Genomic DNA, 20601 nt, shown 5'->3' on the forward strand with positions numbered 1-20601 from the left:
AATAGGAGTGTAAAATGATCATTTCATATAAAAAAAAAAACTTATACTTTTCAGTACAATTGGGGACCCTGTGTTCGTATGAAAAGTATGGGAACCAGGACATTATATTGGGGTAATTCAGGGACTACCTATACATTTTACTCTTTTATCTTTCTAGGTTGAGAAGAGGGAGTACTATAGTGTGTTTAATGAATAACGCAATTGATGGATTGCTCAAATAGAAACTTGCAATGCTTCATGGTTTTGCATAACTTTGGTTTACTTATATTATTATAACTAAAAAAGAAACATAAAGACGTTTCTACAGCATTGTGTGTCTCACTGATTGATTTTTAGATCATACAACTAACTGTTTGGAATGTGTAAGTGCATGGTGATGCACACTGGGCAAAATTTACCCCACACATTTATTACGCAAGTCGAACAATTTACTGTGGGAATTGATATTGCCAAAACAATATTTACTATTGTCAGAGCACAAACATTGCATCTTTTGAAGCTTTCTCATTCCGACAATAATAGATATTGCCATGACAATATCAGTCCAACATTCACTCATTTCGCTCGACGAAACGCTGCTCGATCATTATTATTAACTCAAATCACCAGCTGCCGCTGTTTTTGCCTTTGTTGGGTCCGTACAAGCGGAAGAGATTGAAAGCAGAGATGCAGGAGATTGTGACCATGCTTATGCTCACCAGGAATGCGCTCACAATCCCTTCCCCGACCCTGGTGCAGAACTTGCTGTAGAGGTTGCATATCTTCATCCACTGCAGCTCCGCCTGCCCGAACTGCCCCAGCACCGCCGACTCCGCTGCTGCCGCCACCGCCGCCAGCGCCACGTAAGCCATCATCTAAAATGAATCAACCACATTACTAGTAAAAATATTAAAAAAATCTGCACATATATATTTATGAAGCAATCGATGAGTTTTAAGATCTCGGTTCTATGCCGAAATAGGTTATTCAAGGATAACTTATTCGGTATACGAACTTTCTTGCGTAATTGGAAGCATGAAGTTTATTTTTTGCTCGTTGAAAAGTCTAGAATATCTATGATTTGATAGAATAGCATATTTTACCTATAAACTGATTTATCTTATTCTAAAAAATGGTGTGAAGGCTGAATATGGTATCCATTCGAAGTCACACTCTTCTATCAAATCCTACAGCCTTATTTGGAAGTCGAAATAAGTTATTCAAGGAAAATTGATTCGGTATTAAGATTTTCTAGTGTAAGGGTAAGAAATGAGTTTGATTTTTTACTCCTTGAAAAGTTTCGATATTCATGATTTAATAGGATAGTATATTTTACTTATGAGGTGATTTATCTTATTAAAAAAATGACTTGAAAGTCGAATTATTCAACTCTAGATATTTGATCATATTGCCATCTACCAAATGTACAAACTTCGCAAATAAATTATGAAGATATACTGAATAAGATATTCATGCATCTGAACAAGAAATAATATTTAATATTTTTACATTCAATACTTTTCCTTACATATTAGCTGGAGATTTATTAGAAGGGCGCAAAATAAGGACATAAATTGAATAGGAGGAAATTGAATGAGACTCGAAGCCTATAAGGTTGGTGAGGCTTGTGAGACCTCATATTATAATGTTGTCTGAAACAACCTATTACTCTAAAATCTTAAACTACCAAAGAGAGATGCTTAACATTTATATTAGACACTATTATCATAGTTAATAAATTAATCACCTAACCTATAATAGTTCATTGAAGGTTCAAACTTCATCAAGTCTATAAAGATAAAAAGAAAATATTCTATTAGTTATACTGAGAGAATTGGGAAATGAGCTCATGACAGTGTAGTTATTATAGGAGTCTTTTATTGATACAATAAATGCTGGTTTCCCACAAGAACTTATTTATTAAACTGCACGACAATTAACCACCATAGAGTACTTTGGACAATACATTCTATGCAAATTTGATGCTTTGGCCCCTCCAAATTATGTATTTTAAAAAATAAATCAACTTGAATGTGTTGTCTTTTGTATTAAAGGATGTTTGGTTTTCAAGCCAATTTAATTCACTTGCAAGGTTTGGGTGGAGCTTTAGCAATAGTGCTTTTGATTAAAGCTATCCACAAGAATCATAACTAGGAGTAAGAGCTTTAAATGACAATTTTCTACTTCTGAGACACACAAACTCACCTTTTCTTTCAGAGTTCAGTCAAAGAGATCTGATCTCTGATTTTGAAACAAAAGGCTATTTCAAAATTTAGGGCAAACAAGGGACTTAAACACAGAGTCCTTTATAGCTACACAACTAGAAGCAACCCACAACCCAATCATGTGTCCCCCATCTGTCTATGTCTAGCCCTAGTAGGGAATTAATTGTGATTCCATGGGATTGAGGGCATTCCCTGTGGTGGTTTTGAGGTGCACATCAGCAGTTTTTATCTGTACTAACTATTAAGTACCAAACAACACAAATTCTTTGCTATAGAGTAGGGCCTATTATTATGCACAATTAAAGCTAATGGAACAATTGCAGGAACAATTGCAACTGGAAAGTTCTCATAACACCTACTGATTATTTGGTGGGCCTATTCAACCACCTCCCATAGCTACCCACCATCTTATTCAGTTGTGACCACATTTGTACACTAGTAACACAAATGATACTACACATGCATGTGATCAAAAATGACCCCCAAGTAGAGAATAACAAATATAAAATATTAAAGATATTGTTGTTGCATATTGTGTAACATGGTATCAGAATACAAGGTACCGAGTTTCAATTCTATCAAACTCCTAGAATTCTTTGTTTCGTCCAATATGCATGAAATGCATGTGATTGTTGTATGTGTGTATGATGATCATATTACTAATTACCTGATCACAAGAGAAGATTGCCCATGCCAAGGGCTTATTGAGGAGCACACTCCCTCTCATCATGCTGATCACACACCTCACCCCCTGGAACAGACTGTAACCTGCAGCAACCCCATTTGCTATCACCAGGAACCTGGACACCCAAACCAACCCAATATTGTTTGTCAACACAACATATAACCACTGTCCTGCATATTAAATTAAGAAATAGAAAAAAGCACAAGAGCACCATAGCTCCACTAACAACAAATTAATCTTAATTAATGTGGTAGAGAGAGAGAGAAAGAGAGAGATTGATGATCCCTCAAGAACCTCTCTAAGCACCAAAAGCTCTACCAAGAACAAAACAAGTTAATCAAATTAATTTAAGTAATGTGGGGGGGAGGGAGAGAAGAGAGATTGGTCTTACACCAAGGCCTTCATGTCAGTGAACCTGGCCCTCTTCTCCAAGGAGAAGATCCTCCTGACCTGGGAATCAGTTCCCACAAGTGCAGCAGCAATCACTCCCAACCCACAAATCAGGCATCTCAGCACCACCTCAGCTACCTTCACCCTCCTCTCCACCAACTTCACCTTCCCTCCACCATAGAAGTACACTGGCACATTCCCAGGGCTCACCCCAACCCCTCCCCTCATACTTTTTCTTCTTATTAAGATTGGAAGAAGAAAGAGGATGAACTTGCCCCAAATTGAAACCCCCCCTCCCCACCTCCCAGAAAAAAAAGAGCTCACTCCACTATTTATAACCCTAAGATGAAGCCACCAAGAGTCCAAGATCCATCATCATCATCATCTCACTCCTCTCACATATGTGCAGGGTGACAGCAAGGGTTTCTGTCTGCCCTGTCTGGCCTTTTAATGGTCTCCTCTGCCCAAAAATTGTGAGGCCTTTAAAGGCAGAAATTATTGACTGGACTTTGTCCACCAAGTCACCCAAGACACTGATCTGTAAAATTTAACTGAGAACTTTTGGTGCTGGTTTGGTGTGGCTTCTGATGTTTCTTTGTAACGTAGCAGCTTTCAATAGTATCTGGTAAATTAAAAAGTTTGAAACTTTAGGACTATAAGAAGCTAAATGTGCTTCAGAGCTTTAAATTTTTAAACACTAATTCTTGTAACTTGATGTGTTGGAAAAAAGATTTTTGTTTTGTTCTTAATAGTTGGTTAATTTACAATACATTCGGTTAAATAATAAATGCCTACTTATTTTTTTAAAAAAAATTGGAAACAAGTAAAAGTTATTTTCAAGTTTGTTTGCAATTGAGTATCCACTCATACATCTTTTTATATATAAATTCTATTTAACAAAATAAAAAATAAGAAATAAATATGCTACCAAGGGCCAAAGGGGCCCTTAATTTGTTGTTTTTGGCTTTTGCTACAGGAAAAAGTTGTTGGAGAAACTTTTCAGGCAATGTTTTATGAAATGGAAGATTATACTTAATCAGACAGGAGAGTAAAATTGACCTTCAAAATTGAAATAGTGAAATTGTAATTGAAGATGTGATCTATAATGACTATTTAAAAGTTTAACATACTATAAATCATGATTTGTGGATACTATCATGTGACTCTAAAAAGAAACTATTACCTGAGCATCCAGTGATGCTCAGGGTGAAACAATGTTTTTTTTTTTTTTTTTTTTTTTTTTTTTTTGGAGAGAGATAGGTAGCACGCTATTCGCTTCGTTTATTTCATTTAGAAATAAATTTAGCTGGAAATGTGAATCAACTAGAATTCTAACTTGGGACCTTGGATACCAACCGCCAAACCCTTTGTCACTTACTCCAGAAACGGTCGGTAGGGTGAAACATTGTGAAAACTACATTGTTCCTTACATAAAGTATGTTATTCAAATTTTTATTTTCCTTTTATTTGAAGATCTTTGATTAGATACTATAGGTCATATCACAATTATAAAAAATATGATTAAGATATTAGGGGCTGAGTTCTAGGGGGCCTATAGGTGGACCATGGTGGACCAAGTCTAAACAATAAATTCTCCTTTAAGAGGGGGGCACTCTCTCTCAATATCAGGCTGAGCATTTAATAATTTGTGTCTGAAGAACAGCTTCTCTCTGAGCCATTAATGGGCTCTTGCTAGAACCAAGGAAGAGGGGGGCATTGATTCCAATTAGGAAGGGTTTAATTGCACCATTGATCCCAACCTTTATCTGATTTTTTTATTTTGATCCCTTTTTTTCTGGTAATTAGATCTATAACTTTTTTGGTAAAGTTTGGGGAAAATGATGCAATTAACCCATTTAGGAGTAGATGCTGGGTGCTTCTGGGAGTTCCCATAGTGTCAGAGAGAAAATTGGCAATATGTACTGTGGTGGTGTGAAGTAAATTTCATGGACATGTGGCATTGGAGGAGGTGATGGAGGAGCCTCTAAAGCAAAAGTTTTAGTGCAGTGGTGGTCAAAAAGAGTAATGAGAGAGAGCATGGGTGGTGGAGTGTAGATGTAGCTCCACCATTATGTAATGTTGGGATAAGATTTTCTTTGTTTTTTTTTTTTTTCCTTTTCCTTTTTTAAGCATTAAAGCAGGTTTTTGTGTTCAAACTAGAAAAGCAAAGTGAAAATGATGACAAAAGATTCATGAAGTTACCTAAAGATTATAAAAATTGTTTTTGCAGTTTTATGACATTAGTAATTGAAAATATAAGAGACTCACATTCTAAAAATAATAATTTGATTCAAGTATTTTGTGCTGTTGGTTTTGATTTAACATTATTTTGATCTAACATTATTTTTATTATTGGCCCGTCGTTAAATTTGGAATCAGAGCCGAATACTATCATCTAGTAATTCCGGTCCATACGGTCTGAACGGGAAAAATTTATAACATCCAATAGTTCTATATCGGATGAAAAAAAAGAATTCTTTTTTTTTTGAGAAATAAAAAATAAAATAAAATAACTCAGTTTAAGAGGTTGTATATTTTAATAATAATAACTGAATTTAAGCATTTTGAAACGGTACTTATATTTTCATTGACTCAAATTTTAACTTTATATTTTATTCTTATCTTAGATAGGTCCAAAACTTTAAAATAATTATTTCCGGCACCAAACTTTAGTACAACGAGCTGGCATATGGTGCTGATTAGATTTTCTAATATGGACTATTTTGAATTTAATACCTGATCTTTCAAATATTTAATTTTACTATCCAACCTTTCAATTTGTTTGATTTAAATAGTATATGACATTTTGACTTCAAAATTTAAACTAATTTTTTACTTTTATGAATTTATAATATAGAGAATTATATAAAGTGTACTAGCTAAATCTATAAAGATAAAGACACATTCGTATTTTGGAGTTAAAATTCTGTTGATTGATTTAAATCAAACAAAGTAAAAAAATAAATAATAAAATTAAAATTTTGAAAGATTAAGTAGTCGATTTAAAATGACATATCGTTTGGAGACCTTTTGTACTATTTTACCAATTATAAATTGAACAAATAATCCAATAAAGTACCATCTTAGTTCTCTCTATTGGAGAAGGTTTTGTTTTGTTATTTTTTAATCTATTATTCAGAATTCAACTTAGATATTCAAAGTCACACTATATGCAAACCCAGTGTTGTAAAGTTTTCCTTGTTTTTGCGAATTTATAGATGTACCAAACTTTTCAACCCTTTTAGATGGAAAAAAAAATACAAGGTAGATAATGAGGCAATTTAAAATTTAAAGAGATAGTAAAGAACTAGAGATAGACGAAACATTCAAATTTAAAGTTAAATAGTTTAATAACTCAAATTAAATAAATTAAAGTATTAGATAGCAAAATCAAATATTTAAAGATTAGATAGTAAAATTAAAATTGGTAATAGCTGAGATAAAGTTTTATAGAGTTTTANTTTTTTTTTTTTTTTTTTTTTTTTTGGAGAAAAAGAAAAAGCTTGTTTGTTGAACTCCTCCATATGGGGTCTCCTTCTAGAAGCTTGTGAGGCTCTTGCGAAGTGTGTCCCTCTTTCTCTTTCTCTAGGAAGATAAAGAAACTTCTTCTCTCATCCCTATCCCTACAGTGAATAAACTGGTGGCAATTTGGATGGGTGGAATTTTGTTTTTGGTTGATAATCAAATTAATAGAATTAATTTCAGGTACCGTTTGGTTCGGGTATAAGCAAGAACTAGCTATTACAGGGATAGGTACAAGTATGGAAATAAGAAAAAAAAAGTATTTGAATGAAAATTGAATTCTTCCCGGGAATAAGAAAAATAGCGTTTGGTTAGGTAAGATGGAATAAGAATTAAAGTGGATAGTTATAAATAAAAAATAATATTATTATTCTTTTCTTTATATTAGAATTTGAATTTTTATATTTTATATTTATATTTTAAAATTTAAAATATAAACTTTTAAATTTTAAAAATCAAAATTAAATTTTAAAATTTTAAAATCTCAAATTTATAATTTTAAAAAATTAAAATTTTAAATTTTAAACTTTAAATTTAAGATGAAATTTTAATTTAAAAATACAAAATATCAAATTCTAAATAAAAAAATTTAAAATATCAAATTTTAAAATTTAAAATTAAACAATTTAAATTTTAAATTTTAAATTTTGTAATTTTAAAAATTATAAATTTTAATTTTTAAACTTACGAAATTTAAATTTTATAATAAATTAAAAATTCTCTCACACACTCACTCACTCTCTCTCTCTTTCTCTCTCTCTTCACGGGTGGAACAAGCTGGGTTATCCCAGCTTGTTCCACCTTGGGGTTCTCACCCTTTAACGGGCTATTAGAATAGCCCGTTTAACGGGCTATTAGAATAGCCCGTTAAGGAGGGAATTAGTATTTCCACCATTTTTTGTTTGTGTTTGGGAGATAAGGGTGGAATAAATCCTTTATTCCACCTTTATTCCCCAACCAAACATAGCCTAAAAGTATGGGAATTGATATTTTCACAGCTAAATTTAATACTGTTAGAGTAGGTATATTGTATGTAGTCATGACTTAATTTGTTTTTTAATTCCGTGAATAATTAAATTTGCTCGAAAAATATCAATTCCCTAAAATTATAACTTAAGATATTTTTAACTTTATTTAAAGTACTAAATAATAATTTTGATGATAATCATGTTAAGTTGTATTTTTTTTCTATCTAATGGAAAGAAATATTCTTTTTTATTGAGGGGTTATTTCATCTTTTACTAAGAAAAACTAGAGAAGTTTGGAGTCGGGGGGTTGATTGCAAATACATTGAAAGTTTAGGCCCAACAAATTTTTCTTGTAATTTGGAGTCAGATGCTAATATATAGTTGATTCAGCTGCCATTATTGTTCAAAGGATGCTTTAGTGATGATTATTTAAGAATTGTCATGCCACTTTGCACTATCTCGTGATGCCGTATGCGCTGACATATAAATGGAGTGTGTGCCGACGCGTGCTGATGTGTCGTGCTGTATTTATGGCACATCAGCATATTCCATACCAATGGCACCACGATCTTTATTAATAATAATATATTGACTTATTAGCTGCTGTATTTTCTGAACGATATTAATATTTTTCTGTCATGTTATTCTCAAAAAAAGGACATGGCAACTGAATTAGCTAGCATCATCGCACGCTGTATCAAATATATGGCGGTTAAATTAAATTGTAGGATCATTTTCACCTTGGAGAGTTTAAATGAAGTTAGGCAAATTGACTTGAGTAAAACATAAAATAAAATTCGATATTGTGACAAATTCGTGTCGAGTGACTCAAATGAAATTGCATTATAAATTTATCAGTGTCCAGTGGTGTAATTAATCCACATTGTTACAAGTTTATGCAACTTTTAGTGTTTGTGTTTTGAGGGGAATCAAATAACCAATAATAAATGACTAATGCGAGTATTGTTTGAAAAAGAAAATTGCCGACAGAAGGTTGAGCAGATCTCAATCAAGCTCATTTTAATAGCTTCAATAAAGTTCGAGCCAACCGTAATCTAAGAAACTGGGACCCATTGTATAAATACATAAGGAGAGGTATTTGGTTCGGCGTAAAAAAAATTGAAAAATTATTTTTGGTATGAAAAATATTTTTTTATCTGTCTGATTCGATATAAAAATGTTTTTTCATAAAGTTTTTTTTTTTACGGATTTGAGCAAATATTGAAGTTTTCGCTTTTTGTTGTTTTTCGGCAAAAAATGCAAACTCTCTCACTTATTACTATATACCCTCTTTTCTCTTTATATTAATATATTATATTATATAATATTTTATTTATAAATATACATTTATATATTATATATGTGTTATATATAATATGTTATATATAAAAATTATTGTACATTATATTATATTATATATATTATATAACATAATTTTGAATATATTTAAATTATAAAATATAGATGAGGATGATTATGATAATAATATTAAATTATATAAATTTTAATTAGAATATATATAACATGGCAGTTATTTATATAAATAATACATTATAAATAATAAAAAAAATACACAATTATTTTCATTCAAACTTTTTCTTTCAACCAAACAAGAACGGCTAGAAAATTACTTTTCCTTTTCCTCCAAATCAAATGTTAAAGAACGTAAAATTATTTTTCCAACGAGATAGTTTTCATAGTTTTACATTGAACAAAAAAAAAAATTTAGCCCTAAAAGTATGGCCAATTTGCATAAAAATCCACATAGTTTTACGCTTTTGCAAAAGTGGGCAACTTTTTTCAATTTTACAGATTCGGATCGAATTTTCAGCCAACTGACCAAAATACCCTTATTATTTTTTCTCTCTCCTCTTTTTTGTTTAATCGTTCTTTTTTTTCTCGCTCCGAAGAAGGCCGCCTCGTGGGTTTCTCTCTCCGAAGAAGGCCGCCTCGCCTCTGCCCCACACGCCCTCGCCCTCGCTCGTGCACCCCCACCCTCCTCCCCTCCAACCTTGGTGAGACCGTGCCGCGACTCTCCTTCTCCACTAGGACACGGTGACGTCGAAGCGTGTAGACTCTTCTCCTCCACCGCGCGTCGGAACGCCGAGACGTCGTCGGAGGCGGCGAGATCACCTCCGACGACATCACCAGATGGTGATAAAAAAAAATTATAGAAAAAAAATAAAAATAACAAAAAATAAAAATAAAAAATATTTTTTTCCTACAGAAAATATCAAAAAATATAAAAGAAGAAAGAAGATGAAATCGCATTCTTAAAATAAAATTACACTGCTTTAAAAAATAATAAGGATAGAGGCGTTGAGGCAGCGGGCGGGGGCGGTCTGGACGACCTTGCGGCCAACGGCGGCGAGGAGGAAGGGCTCGTTGGACCACTCACCTCGGTCCACGAGCTCTTACATGAGCTCATGGACCCCGATGCAAGGTAAAGTATGAGCCGCGATTTTTCGATGGTGAGTTTTCATTTTCCGCCGAATGTCGGCAGAAAACGATAAGCAAGCTTTTCCACAGAATCCGTAAAATAATTTTTTCTGTAAAATTTTTTTACGTCAAACCAAATGCTAGAAAACTCAATTGAAAAAAAATTTTCTGACCATTTTTACGGGAAACCAAACGCCCCCTAAGCCAAAATGTGCCCTTTCCCAAAAACCAAACACCCCTTCTTCAAGCAAGCAGCAGATCACCTAAAGCTCTGTGTAGCTCGAAATGCGTAGCCCAAAATGCATTTGCACAAGTTCAATGAATCAGATCTAACAAATTTTGGTCGCAAAGAAACCAAAAATTGGAACATCATCAGAGAGAAGAATGCGAATTTTGTAACATTCTCAACAGCACAAATTACAATACCACAGTTCGGATCAGCAGCAACAGAACCAAGAGAAATTATACAAAATCCAAGCTTCCCCACACTGCACCATTTATAGCAAACTACATAAATAAATGGAAGCTTCGGCCACACATGACAGGGGAAAAATGAATATGAAAATAACATCAAATATCAATCACAAGTTCACAACAGACCTAGTATCACATACCATATCTCACATAAAGACAAACGATACTACATGCAAAGTTATTATGGTCAGCACAACAATCATTCGAAGGAGGATAAATACAACATCGAGCGGTCTCGGAATAGCTCTACTAATGATTTATAGCTTAATAACTAACATGATATATTTACTTCGATCGCTGCCCATCAGACTTCTCAGACCCCGCACGAACATTCTTCAGCAAGTCCTGGATCTTAGACAGCATCAGGATCTGCGAAGGGTCGCTTCCTCCTCCACTGCTGCTCCCCGCAGAAGCCCTATGGCTCTCCTGAAGCTTGATTTTCTCAAACAGCACCTGCTTCTCTGCTTCTGCTTCCTCCAACCGCCGCTTGAGATACATGCTTGCATAATCCTGCTCCGCCTTCTCAGACTTGGCGAGCGCTATACTCTGAAGCCTCTCGGCTTCTTGACGAGCCTCGTTGGCTTTCAGCTGGAACATTTCGGCTTCTGCTTGTTTAAGCCGTACGATGCTCTCAAGCTCTTCCACCTGCCATAGCCACAAGTGCACTATTCAGGATATATACTGTAGGGCACTGGGTATTTGGCACAAAACAAATAATTTCAAGAAAAAATCGGGATTAGCTCAAATGACAAAAACTCAAAAAAATATAAGATAAGAGCACAAATTATTTTAAAATAGAAACTTCTTATGCAATTTTTCTCATTTCCTTTCATTTTTAGAGTTAAAAAGGTTAAAAAAGATACAAGTAAATAAATTATTAACCAATTAGAATATAACTGAGAGCTAACTCATAGTCATGTATTACAGAACAATTTAGAAAACTATTCAACCAATCGAAAGTTCATGAACTATTATTCGTGAATAATTTTTTCAAAAGGAAAAGTCAGATAATATGGTTAATATGCCACCTGCTGCTTCTTTCTTTGTCTCTCCATCTTGAGTTCTGCTACTTCCCGGGCCTTTTCATCAAGCTCGCGTTCACAGGCCTCGAAAGCAAGGCGGGCACGTTTTAGCATTCGCATTTTTTCCTCAGCTACCATCTCCATTTTCCGGACAGCTTCCTGTACCACCTCAGCAATCCGGTTGCAGGCTTCTTGAGGAGCAATTAGACGACCAGAATCTTCCGTTTCAGTGTTTTTTGGCGAATCTATTTCCAGCTCTGTAGAGAGAATAAAACTTAAAATACTGTATACTTTGTGTTAAGGGTTTGGTATCAGTTCACAAATTACATCCAAAATGCATAGAGCTTCTTTGGTGTTAGCAAAGCATGAAATTTCTCATTAATCTAATAAGAATGATAAGGCCCGATTTTCCTTTTGTTTCAAGAAAAATTCTATGTGACTGAAATTTGAATATACCAGCAGATGGGCTTCTATATTACTGTTACTGTCGGTACCCTGTGATGCCCCCCCGACCGAATGGTGAACAGCGCTTTCTTTAGGCTAGGAAAAAAAAAGAAGGCAGTAAAGAAAAATTAACTTTTTGTTTTTTGTCGCCAAACAAAATCCATAAGCGCATAGGGCCCATTCAATTGTATATAATTTGAAATTATATTTTTTAAAAAAGGAAGCAAAATCATACGAGGACTAGGCTTAATTCATTACAATACAAATGTGAGAATGCATTCAGTGACTGTAGACTATAGGCCTATGGTCATCAAAAAGGAAGAATATTACTGACTACTATTCCCAGGATATGTGATGTAAGCCAAAGTTTAAAAGGAATGTTTAAATTGCTTAAATTATAAAATAAATAATAAATGACTCGAGAGATAAGGAAGTTTGGCCAATCCAGGCCTAGAGAGAGAAAAGGGAGAGGATAACAGCCAATCCAGGGCAAAGAGAGGAGAAGATAATCAGGTCAAACCTGATTCCAAAAATTCATTCATTTGAAACCTTAACAACATTAACTCCGATGGGCTTATCTATAATAGATCTAAAACTAAACAAATTCCTTAATATAAGGAATATTATTTTACCCCTAAACAACCGTTTTAAAATTTGAATCTAACAACCTCAAATGAAAAGATTCTATCCAACCATTATTTGAAATTCAAAAAAAAAATCCCACTAAATATGGGATTTACAATTTCCTAAAATATGAAATTAAATGAGTTAACAAAATGTTTTATTTTATTTAATTTAAAAAATAATTATTTTCAATTACTTTTGAAAAAAGAAAATTCAAATAATTTTTAAAATTATTTTTTTGTATTTTATAAAAGAAAAACTGTAATATGGTCAAAAGAAAAAAAGAAAAACAAATGTCTTTACATTTTAAAAATTCTAACATGTAAAAATTTCTATTCTGTATCAGGTATAATTGCACTTTACATACAAAAAAACTTACAAATATGTTAATTGACGAGTATAGTAAGCTATACATAGCAAATATTCATAATTATTTGATTAAATCTTTCAAAATAACATTATAAGAGTTTATTGGAACTAAAAAAACTGAAATAAGTCCGTGCCAAAGCGTGCCGGTAGGAGATCGTGCGTATCCAACGGCACGCAAGCGTACCATATATCGGCATGAAAACGTGTCAGTACCGTACCATGCCAGGCAGACAATAGCACGCCCCCGTGCCACGACACTTTAAACCTTGGTGTACGTACCACATACTCTTCCTTGCTTAGCATCCAAGAATCTTTACATTTGTTCTAATTATGATACATACCTATTCTAGACTTCTAGTACGAGTCATGACAGACAGACTGACAACCAAACATAATTAACATATACACAAAATTATAGGTAGTGTAGCATAATTTGACCCTTGGTTTGACCTCGGATGAAACTCTGAGTGGTGACCCTCTCCTTTAACTTGTTTGAGATGAATACTAAAAGATCTGAGCTGAGATTGAGAAAGGCAAGATGCACACAGCCTTATTCTAGTATGTAGTAGTTTAATCAATTTGAATCCTCACCACTGTGGCATGTAGATATAGCCTTAACCATTGAAAAGAAGCATCCAGTAACACCTTTCAGATAAATTGATTCAGTGTGACTGGTAGACACAAGCATGTTGTACAATTTCTACCAAGTATATTTATAAGAGTGATAAAGTAAGTTTATATAACTCTCATCAATATCACAGATCTACAGCAGTGAAAATGGTTATAACACATGTTTTTTGAGCCAACGAGCTCTTGAGACGGTAACACAACAAATAGTTTGGCGCCTCAAATACTTGAAAATAGACAGACAATCTGGACTAGAGAAAAAGACCTACACAAAGTTAGACCAAATGTCAATAGTCAATACCCCATACTCCCATAATACTTGGAATCTCAAAATATGACAGAGGACTGATACTTAAGTATAAATATGTGGAAAAAGCAAAGCTAGGTGATATGAGATAGTTAAAAGAAGCTGAGAAAGGTGAAGATAAAGATAAGGCATGTTGTACTCTCATCTAAACTGCCTATTGCAAATGGTTAAATGACCTTTGCAAAGTTAGTAAAGCTAGACAAAAGAAGAATACAAACTCAAGTAATAAATAATGAGGACAAAATGATTTAACAAAAGGAGTAAATATGACAGAATGGCGGAGAGTGTATTCTCACAGAATACTCTCTTAAGTAATCAAGATAGTGCTGCGTATTGCTAAAAGAGCAAAACATAGAAATAAATAGTAGAAACATCAACAATTAAATTTAATATAACTATATTGAGGCAATTTTAGAGAAGACAAACTTGGAAACTCTGCGGAGACTGATGGTAGTCAAATTGAGGATTGGATGTCCTCACAACATTTGAGATTTATTGAATTAACTAATCTATCAAACAACATTACAAACACATAAAAGAGTATGGGAGAACTGGAAAAAGAGCACTTGAGACCAATATACAAAACAAAGTCTGATATGTAGTGTTGTACAACTTACCGTCAAATCAAACTTATCAGTCAAACCACAAAAAATCATTAAAAGAAACTAAACAGAGATTAAACCTTCAAATCAATTTAATTTCCTGAATGGTAGATCAACTACGGGAAAATTTTGCTTATTAAGGAGATTGACGAAGAAACATAGGGAATGGAATTCTACTACATGAAATTTGTCAATTTGAAACAAGGTTATAATAGGGTCAATATTAAATTATCAAAATGGGTTTTTACAGATCCAAGGATATCTACTTAACATATAGCTGTGATGTAGGATATGCCTAACGGAAGTAAAGACTAGTATAAGGATGACTGGCAAAAAGTGGAACACATCTTCTACCAAATCAGGTGTTGCATCAAGGTTTAACATAATGCCATTATTTGCACTTAAAAGCATCAAAGATGAGACCTCTTGTTGCAAGTTGTTTTCAGATCAGACTAATTTTATCGATTATTTTAAGATAGCATTGAATACTATGACAAACTTATGAAGGAGAAATTAGATGATAATTTTACTGAAATACCTAGGTCCAAAAGTGCATTTATGGATTACATGTTTTTTTTTATCAAGCTCCAAATATGAAGGAAATTTACATTGTGCGCAAGTACCTAAGAAGCAGCATTCTCACTATTTTTATCTGTAGTTCAACAAGAAGATTAAGAAACGAACATACTGTGCATTGATCTAGAGCACAATGGGAAAACATAAAATCTAGTTTACTGTGTAATAAGTCATATTCACATTTCACGAGATTAGCCATACTATTTGCTTTCAAATCTCACATTTCAGCAGGACACAGAAATTTATGCCTTTTGCTTTAAAAAATGTATTAAAAGCACATACAAAAGCTATAAACAATGTACCACATCATAGTTAAAAAACCAAGAAAGGTGAAGAAACAAAATAGCCAATTATAGATGCATGAAATTAAAAATCAGCTTTGATAATCAAGTTTTTTCTAAGTCGCATAACAACATTCAGGCATGAATGGAGTAAATAGCTAGTGCATTCAGCAGCCGTACCTTGCAGAAACAGCAGGAGCATTCTGCAGGCCATGGACTCGGCAATACCACTCTTCATCTTCTCAACCAGATCGCCGCATTTCAAATATAATTTCCTTCCTTTAGGATCCTCACTCAGACGGAAGATCTTACTAACAAAGTCGAGCTCTCGCACTAGAGCCTCCCTATCCCAACCAGGAGCGCATTGCTGGAACACATCCTTAACCCACCCCAGCAGCTCCGACGTCCTCTGGCACGCCTGGCACCTGAACAACATCTCCGGATGGCTCACGCCGTTCTTGACCGACAGCCCAGTCCCGATCTGGCCCACACGGATCGCGCAGTCGGTGTGGGTCCAATGGGAGCACTGGTCGCACCCAATCCAACGGCATGTGTTCACCTCGAAATCGAATTTGCTGCAAATAACACACATGCAGAGGTTGCAGAACCCGCTTCTACTAGAGCATATATCGCACCTACACTCATCCGCCGGTAGAGCACTTTGACAAGCAATGTTCCTACACCGCTTATACAAGAAGACCTCGATAAGGCGGCTCTGAGGAATGCTAACGCTGGGATGCAAGAAAGCTTGAATTCCTGTTTTAATAGCAACAAGAATCTCCAGCTGAACTCTGTGAGCCATCACAAGGGTATTGGCGGTCAAATCGCCCCTCCCCTGCACAAGCTTCTGGAGGTACAAGTACTCCTCAATGTTGTGGGACCCGCCCGTGCCCTCGAGAATCAGCCTGAGCTCGGCCTTCAGCTCTTCAAGAAGCTCGTCGGGCATAACCTTTATTCGGTCGGCGATCACCTCGACCCTTTCCCTGACGACCTCTCGGAGGGACAACTTCTCGGCAGCGGAAACCCGGCGGATGACCTGCGGGTCGGGGCCGCCGTTCTCAACCTCCTTGTCCTTCTCGGCATTCTTCAAAATAGGGTCCGCGCGGTTGCTCGTTTCGATCGGCCAGGTCTCGCGGGAGCTGGCGCTCTCGGTGGCGGAATCGTGGCCCGGGTCGGAGTTCGACATGCGTTCTTGGATGTCCGGGGACCCGCCGGCATCGGAAGAAGCCAAGGACAAGGAGGTTTGGATCCCCGAAGGCCTCGTGGGATGCTGCAGAGGAGGTAGCATAGATTGAGGTGGTTGTTGCTGGTGGAAATTCGCACCGGACGAAGTACCCATCCAGAGATTTCAATACCTAACCTGTACAAGGCAATGTCTACAAGTTCAATTCATATACTTGTGCACAACAATTGTAACTAAAACTACTGAGAATTAGTAACAGCAACAAAGAGAACATCAAATTATGCAGCACACACCTAAACGGATCACAAATTTCTCAAATTTAGATTTTAAAACCCTAATTCGGGGCAGCAATCATAACACTAGGAATCAATACATCGAGAGGTAAAACGGGGAGAAATCGTAGAGTCCAAAACCCTAGAAATCGAACAAACAAGAGGTGGGAATCGAATTACTTCGAGGGAATCAGAGACTAGATCTCCCGCTTACCTGAGACTGAGAGAGAGGGAGAGAGAGAGGAGAGAAGGATTAGTGTTAGGGTTAGGGTTAGGGTTTTTTTTTTTTCGTTTAGCTTTCCCTCTTTCCCTTCTTTCGCTTTCTCCCTCTCTTTCTCCGTCTCTTCGCAAAAATAGACGGGAATTAGACGGCGCAGTCCAACCGGGAGGACCGGACGAGAGGCGACTTCCCGAGCAGCCGTGCCGAAACAGAAAAGGTTAAAATAAAAAATAAATAGATAGTAAAAATGACTAAAAGCTAAAATACACACAACAAAAAAAATTTTCTTAAAATAATTGTATACTGCTTCCTGAAAAAATGTCAAATAGTAAATATATTTTAAAAAAATTTAGATTATCAAATTTATCCTTTTAAAAAAAAATTTGTCCGTAAAAATATCCTTCTGTTAATAAAATTTAAATAATTATGAGTTAGAAAAGAAAAAAGCTAAATACAATCGGCTAAAGAGTAAAAATGACAGTTTTATCTCTTATATATATTATTTATATATATATATTCTAATGTTGAGTCTCGTTACCTTCCTGGCTTTCTCACCTTCTATTCTTTATGCATGGCGATAGCAAGATCTACAATAGCGGCAACGTCGAAGTCGAGGCCCTTAACCGCGATAAAAATATGGTATGTCCGCACATGCCACGGCGAAAGTGAGGAAAGAAAGGAAAAAAAAAAAGAGAATTTTTTTATAGAAACAAATTTGTAAAGACAAAATAGTCATTTTACGCACTCATTGTTAAAAAACTAATGGCGAATCAAACGATAGAGACATATATGATTGAACCACAACTTTTAAAGAAATATATTTGCAAATCAAAAGACTTTTAAAGAGATAAATATGATAACTTAAGTTTTATATAGATATACTTGCTATTTGATATAAAGATCTGTATAAAATTAATCATTTTAAAAAATAATAATAATTTTACACCCTAAAAGAGGTTTAGGATGTACACCCCTGGGTGTACTTATGTGACTAGCGGTGAAGTGTCCACCTTTAGATCAGTGAGGTGTATATAAACCTGGCAAACATATGGGTTGGGTAAACCGCGGACGGGTCATTGTACCCACGGGTTACTTGAACATGGATAAAATTTATCCACAAATTTTTGGGTAGCCATTATCTTTGCTCATACCCACCCGCGGGTAAGTGGGTGGGTATGCGGGTTACCCACAATTGCTTTTCTTTTTTGCTCTTATATTTTTTAAATGCAAAGAATATAAATAAATTTAAAAAACGTAAAAAAACTCATTATTTAAAATATCATAACATACAATAAAAAATACTTAAAGTCTTACAACAAAAAGAATTCATAATATAAAAGATACGAGATAAGAAATTAGGCTTAGAATTTTTAGAATGGGCAAATAAAAATATTTTTTAACTAAGAAAATATATTTTATAATTAAAAAATATATATGCCGGTGCCCGTGGGTACTTGCGTGTTATCCAAAATGCCCACAACTTAATAGGTACCTACCCGTTTTATCCGTAATTTTTTTGGGTTGAAAAAGTTAATACCTGTACCCGCAAATTTACAGATAACCCATGGGTATTCGCTGCGGGTATGGGTCGAGATTGCCAGGTCTAGGTGTATCCTGGGTGTACAACTAGCATTGCTCTTTCTTCTTCTTTTTTTTTTACTTTCTCTTCTGACTTCTAAAAATTTATATTTTAACGTTTTAGAATTTCAGAAATAGTTTTAGAAAACTACGGGGATAACGGAGTGTAAAATAATCAAATTATTCTTACTTGTTCTATAAAGAAAAAAATAATTTTTAATATTATTTTGTTATTTTTAAGAATTTTTTTGGTATAATTTATAAAAAGACATGGACGGAATGATGATGCAACCCTTCTGGAGGGAGGCTAAATACAACAACTCGAAATTTTAAGGGGATAAAATATAGATTTTTGAAGATTAGGGGAAAAGTAAATTAATAGGTATTTACATAAAAAATTTCTGTATTTTAGCGAAATAATATAAAAAATAAAAATGTAAAGACATCCTCTTAACAATAGAGCATTTTGAAACAGACCCCTCAAGTTTTTATTGGGGGGCTAAATCATAAAAGCTTTCTTGCACTTTTAACTCATATCTCAATTACCTCATGTATCAAAAATTACATCAATTATCTTCTATACTTTGTCGTTATCTCAAATAGGTCTAGTTAGTTGAGATGACGGTTGAATTCAATTATAAACTTTTATAAAAACAAATTTGGAGATGTAAGTTAATTATAAGTAGTGCAATAGAATTGTACAAGTTGAATAGAATTGGCCAATATACTATTAATTTGATAATATTAATAAAATGGAAGATCTCCTTATCTAATTGTTTGTCTATTTATTGAATTACAAATTTAAATAAATGTTGAAATGTGAAATAATGTAATATGCCAACTTATTTTAGTAATAATTTACAATCTAATTTACTAATATTTTAAAATTTTTGGATCTATTTAAGATGGTGACAACAGGTACGGAGATAATTGACGTAATTTTTAGTCCAAAAAAGTAATTGAGACAAAGACTTAATATAAAAACTCAAATATAGAAACGCAAAACTAAGACAAACCCTAAAGTTCAGGGGTCTTTTATAATTTAGCGTTTTTTTTTTTTTTTTAAGACTTCCTTAGTTAAATATAAAAACTCAAATATACAAAATTAGAAATTGGGGAGATCTCAATAAAAAAATAGTTGAAGGGGCTATTTAAAAACTCATACCTGATTCTGAGATAAGATGCTTAGAATAATTTATGTTCTGCTGTGAGATAAATTAACTAGTTATATTTTACAAAATTTTCATGTAATGGTCAGAAGGAGGAGGAATTCTACACTGTCACACCTGCACCAGGTCATCAATAATAAGTTAATCATATTTTTTCTTTTCAAACAAAAGTACAATAAAAATATTTTTTTACAATCATGATGAAATACATATATTTATAAAAGGAGACATTTAATTGATTTGTTACGTCACATCATCAATATACCCGTTGCATTTTAAAATTTTTTCCCAAGAAGCTAAAAAAAGACCCTTAAAAGTTTAAAATTATATAATATTATAGCAAAAGGTGATATTATTTTTTCAGTATAGATATTTTAATTTCATCTGAGGTCAATCGATTAAAAAAAGATTAAAAAAAAAACAACAGTAAAGCCGGCGAGGGTATTTTAAAATGGAAAGAAATGAAGAAAGGTTGGTCTCTGAACATAGCTCTGTTTTTTTGGTGTACTTAACTTATCGAATTTTTTTTTATAAATAATCCTATTAATTTTTATAATTATAAAAATAATTTTTTTAAAAAGAATAATCTATAAAATAGACTCTAAATAATTATAACTTCCTTTATTAGAACTAGAAAGAATAAAG

At 34.0% G+C, this 20601-nt stretch overlaps 2 protein-coding genes across 3 annotated transcripts; both read right to left on the reverse strand.

Moving 5' to 3' along the window:
• On the reverse strand, positions 239 to 3895 carry LOC109718329 (CASP-like protein 2B1). Its single transcript, XM_020244516.1, has 3 exons — positions 3281 to 3895; positions 2872 to 3004; positions 239 to 854 (listed from the first exon to the last, which is right to left on the reverse strand). The coding sequence occupies exons 1-3, from the start codon at positions 3505 to 3507 to the stop codon at positions 603 to 605; spliced, it is 612 nt and encodes a 203-aa protein (XP_020100105.1). The 5' UTR covers positions 3508 to 3895; the 3' UTR covers positions 239 to 602.
• LOC109718391 (OBERON-like protein) lies at positions 10748 to 17397 on the reverse strand. 2 transcript variants are annotated; one of them, XM_020244616.1, is made up of 4 exons: positions 17204 to 17397; positions 15715 to 16894; positions 11711 to 11961; positions 10748 to 11327 (listed from the first exon to the last, which is right to left on the reverse strand). In XM_020244616.1, exons 2-4 carry the CDS (start codon positions 16871 to 16873, stop codon positions 10968 to 10970), a joined length of 1770 nt encoding a protein of 589 aa, XP_020100205.1. In that variant the 5' UTR covers positions 16874 to 16894; positions 17204 to 17397; the 3' UTR covers positions 10748 to 10967. The 2 variants fall into 2 exon arrangements, with proteins under 2 accessions (XP_020100205.1, XP_020100206.1); XM_020244617.1 differs by lacking the exon at positions 17204 to 17397 and adding an exon at positions 17011 to 17181.

This window comes from Ananas comosus, linkage group 12, assembly GCF_001540865.1.
Source record: "Ananas comosus cultivar F153 linkage group 12, ASM154086v1, whole genome shotgun sequence".
Classification (NCBI taxonomy): Eukaryota; Viridiplantae; Streptophyta; class Magnoliopsida; order Poales; family Bromeliaceae; genus Ananas; species Ananas comosus.